The 4,648-nt window shown below is 44.6% G+C and overlaps 1 protein-coding gene across 1 annotated transcript; it reads right to left on the minus strand.

The window, feature by feature from the left end:
* Positions 1–387: 387 nt before the first annotated feature.
* Positions 388–2,931, minus strand: LOC138615271 (low-density lipoprotein receptor class A domain-containing protein 4-like; the record flags this gene model as incomplete). The annotated part of the gene is given in 2 exon segments (XM_069688833.1): positions 388–2,391; positions 2,394–2,931. Coding segments are annotated over 2 exon segments (814 nt in total), but the record flags the coding sequence as incomplete, so codon positions are not given.
* Between the last annotated feature and the right edge of the window lie 1,717 nt (positions 2,932–4,648).

The following is a 4,648-nucleotide window of genomic DNA, read 5'->3' on the forward strand; positions in this document are numbered from 1 at the left end:
ATAATATTGTAATAATAAGTCATGTTGTAATAATAAATGTTGTAATAATAAGTCATGTTGTAATAATAAGTCATGTTGTAATAATAAGTAATGTTGTAATAATAAGTAATATTGTAATAATGTTGTAATAATAAGTCATGTTGTAATAATAAGTAATGTTGTAATAATAAGTCATGTTGTAATAATAAGTCATGTTGTAATAATAAGTAAGTAATATAAGTTGTAATAATAAGTCATGTTGTAATAATAAGTCAGGTGTCTGTAATTGGTCAGAATAAGACTCCCATGGCCAAATGTCATGTCTTCATTTGAGTAATAATAAGTAATGGACAGGGCTTGTAATAACTCAGCACGTAAGTCATGGGATGTTGAAAGTAATAAGTGGACAGGGTCAAATCAGTAATATGTCCTTGAATAAATAACTCAGCTACACACACACACACACACACACACACACACACACACACACACACACACACACACACACACACACACACACACACACACACACAGAGAGGACTGCACTAGCACGCTGCCAACAAGGGCTTCACTCCCGTCTCCACTTTAAAGGGCTCGGCGGACTCTGCATCATTTGATCGCACTTTTCCGACATGGATGGAAGGAGGGAGGATGAACAGTGTTTTTACCACAGACACTGTTAGAGGTGGGGTGGGGTGGGGGGAACTGGCATTGAGCGCAAACATGAAAGAGAGACAGAGAAAGCGCAAGAGCAGAGGAGAAGGCAACGATGAGCAGAGAAAAAGGCTAGATTTTCAAAAAGGTTTTAGTTTCTCTTAGAAAAAGGACCTCCCATAGCCCTTTGACCTCCACCACAGACAGACCTCCTGAAACTGGTCGCCGTGCTGCCGGACGCAGACAGGAGTCTTCACTTTGTGTCATGAGATGTGAAGACAGAGACTCGAGCCCTCCTTTCTTTTGTTCTTTTTTGGTGTCGTGTATTTTCGTCGTCATGGTTAGAGTTCATTGTGGCTGTTGGCAGAATGCACTGTGTGTGTCGAGATGAGTGGGAGGGGGGGGGCAGGAAGGAGGAAGAAGTGTCAGGTGCTAAGCAGTTGGGACAGATTTGAAAAAGAGAAGAATCTGTTTTGACCAAGCTGCTAGATGGACACTTGGATATGTTTCCGTTTACTCGATATCCAAACAACTGGACCACATCGGCCACAAACATGATTCAGACCACGTCGGATCGCGCTACACAGAGTTGAGGAACTACTCTGGTTTGGGATATCCACCTCAAAATCTTTGTAACAAACTACCAGAGGAAGGGAGAAATGTTTGGTCCAGCCAGCGGCCGGTCAGCAGGCAGATTCCTTCTCCACGAGGCTGAAGTGAAGCAGACGTGAAGCAGGACCAGGTTGTTCTCTGAGTCTCAGTGTGCCTGGAAGCAGACAGACATGTTGTAGGCTGGGTACGAGGAGTTCAAAAAAGGAAGGACAGAAGCTTATAATACTTGTTTTTGCTCCCAACTGTTAAAACAACTTTGGAGCCAAAGTTCAGTCAGTTCATTCATGACAAGGACACAAAAAGAGGATAAATGAACACCATCGTCACAGAACATCATTTCCCTCTTCTCTTTTACAACAAAAAGATAGTGCAACTTTTAGATAACTTTTCTTTTTTGTGTTTTGAATGTTAGAACGAGTCTTTTTCCCCCTTTGTTTCTCTTCCTCGTGAACCTTGGCACTAAGATTTGGGTTTGTGAATCTCTTGTTTTCTTGTGTTCTCTTTAAGTCCTTGATTCTCAGTTCTCGCTTTGTGCACAGATCCCGGTCCGACAAATCAAATAAAAATGGAAAAAACATCCTCATTTCCCTGGAACAGAGTCGTCACCCGAGGGGGAAAGAAACGGTTTGAATCTGTGCTAGCAGTGTGTTTCGTTCTTAAAATGAAGGGAAAAGAAAGTCTCCACGCAGTGCATACATCCTGCTCCAGCACTTTGAATCACTAAAGTCAGAAAGAAAGTGAAAGGAAATGTGTCTTTCCTTCTTTTGTTGCTGCTCAGGTTGATATGAATTTGTGCGTGGGAGTGTGGAGAAGACATAAGAGACAGCGGCAGAGAGGTGAGACACAGTTTTCAGACCCCTCCCCTTTTATTCACACCAAGTCCTCTGGTTGGCCATCCTTGGCAGGGACTGTTGTGCTTTCTGATTGGCTCTGCTGCTGGATCGTCCTGCTCCCCGGCCCCCCTGGCCGCCCCTCCCTCTGGTTATTGCTGTGCTGGTGTAGATAGAACGCTGAGCCGGGGTAGTGGCCCATCACCTCGCTGTATGCGGGCGGGGGGCCCTCCATGCGCCCGTGGCTGCTGGAGTTGGCCGCACTGATGCCCGAGTTACTGCTGGGCGGCCGTGGGCCAACCCCCCCAAGACCCCCCCCACCACCACCCCTCCCAGGCTCCCGCCTCCTCCCATGTCGATCAAGTCACTGTCGTAGATGGTCCGGTTGGGTGGAGCTCTCACCGACTCACGGTTGAGCTCCATCTGCTGCTCGGGGTCCCGGAGCTGAAGGGTGCAGGGACCCTGGTAGGGGGGGGGCTCCTCGCCATCCGACAGCGAGATGGTGGGCGGCAGGTCGATCTGGTGCTGCAGGTACGGGTAGGTGGGCTGGAAGCGGCTGAAACGGTCGCGCTGCATGAAGGAGGGAGCGCTGAAGCGATCCCTGGCCTGGGGAGCGTATAATACCTGAGAGGAGGGAGGAAGAAGAGGAGAGAGGAGGAAGAAATAGGGAGAAGATGAGGAGATACAAGGAGGAGAGAGGAGGAATAAATAGGGAGAAGATGAGGAGATAAAAAGAGGAGAGGAGGAAGAAATAGAGAGAAGATGAGGAGAAAATGAAACAAGAAAGAGAGAGATAAGTATACGTTTGGTATATTCCACTGTTTGGTAGAAAACAAAACCAGCAATCACTTTCCTTCTCAATTACTCTTCAATTAATAATGTAGTCTAATAATAACAAGAAATAGTGAAAATGCACAAGTTCAAAGGTAACATGACGTTGCTTCATTTGTCAGACTAACTGTACAAAATGGAAATAAAAAGCTTCAATAAGAAATGAGGCTGAAACCATAAATTGTTTTAAAAGTATTTCAATGATGATGATTCATTTTATGCAGATTGATTGAATGTTTAATTTTTTTGAAGGTAATTTTAAAAACAGAATTCAGTAAGAAATATGTCAACAGAACACAACCATATAATCCCAACTCCAGGGAAACAGTTGCTTTGTACTCATCTCCGATTGACACTCAGGATACATTCAATATTACATCACATTTAGGTAATAAGATCCTGGAAGATAAATGGTGGTCTGGTGTCCACGTCCAGCTCCAGCTGATCCGTCCTCGGGGACTTCACCATGAGGACGGATGTTCCCTTCTCACTGTTTCAGGAGTTGGAGAGGCTTGAAAAGGTTCAAACTGCTCAGTTTCATTGAGGAAACATAAACCTACTTTAGTGGAAGAAACTTTTCACTTTCTTCTGGATTAATTTATCCACATCTCATGAGCCCTGATGTTTGTCTCCTGCAGGACACTCAGGTGTGGTCCCATGTCGCTCTGGGCAGGAAATCCTGTCCCCGTCCACAACTGTCCCAAAAGAGGGCGGAGCATCTCCACACAAAAGAACCAGGGAACATCTCCATTATTCTTCACGGCTTAGAAATGTGTTTTGATAACGTAATTGGATGCAAACAGTGTTTCACTGATGATCTCTGACCAAAATTAGAGTGGAATTACAGGAAGAAGAAGAAGACCACTTCCTCTCACACATCTTCACCTCCATTAACTCCTCCCACTCACAGCTTCACCTATTTCTTCAATTCTAACATTTATAAACAACTCCACATTTTGTGTGTGTGTGGGGGGGCGGGGGCAGAGAGATGGAGAGAGAGAAAGGAGAAAAAGAAAGGAGAGAAACAGAGCGATAGAGAGAGAGAAAGGAGAGAAACAGAGAGATGGAGAGAGAGAAAGGAGAGAAACAGAGAGATGGAGAGAGAGAAAGGAGAGAAAGAGATGGAGAGAGAGAAAGGAGAGAAACAGAGAGAGAGAGAGAGAGAGAAAAGAGAGAAACAGAGAGATAGAGAGAGAAAAGAGAGAAAGAGAGAGATAGAGAGAGAGAAAGGAGATAAACAGAGAGATGAGAGAGAGAAAGGAGATAAACAGAGAGATGAGAGAGAGAAAGGAGAGAAACAGAGAGATAGAGAGAGAGAAAGGAGAGAAACAGAGAGATGAGAGAGAGAAAGGAGAGAAACAGAGATGGAGAGAGAGAAAGGAGAGAAACAGAGAGATGAGAGAGAGAAAGGAGAGAAACAGAGAGATGAGAGAGAGAAAGAGAGAAACAGAGAGATGGAGAGAGAGAAACAGAGAGATGAGAGAGAGAGAGAAACAGAGAGAGAAAGGAGAGAAAGAGATGGAGAGAGAGAAAGGAGAGTAACAGAGAGATAGAGAGAGAGAAAGGAGAGAAACAGAGAGATGAAGAGAGAGAAAGGAGATAAACAGAGATGAGAGAGAGAAAGGAGAGAAAGAGAAAGATAGAGAGAGAGAAAGGAGAGAAACAGAGAGATGGAGAGAGAGAAAGGAGAGAGCAACAGAGAGATGAGAGAGAGAAAGGAGATAAACAAAGAGATGAGAGAG

The sequence above is a fragment of the Brachyistius frenatus genome, unplaced genomic scaffold (genome assembly GCF_029030835.1).
Source record: "Brachyistius frenatus isolate BFR_SWC_R1_liver_20210118 unplaced genomic scaffold, ASM2903083v1 Contig_848, whole genome shotgun sequence".
In the NCBI taxonomy this organism is placed as follows: Eukaryota; Metazoa; Chordata; class Actinopteri; family Embiotocidae; genus Brachyistius; species Brachyistius frenatus.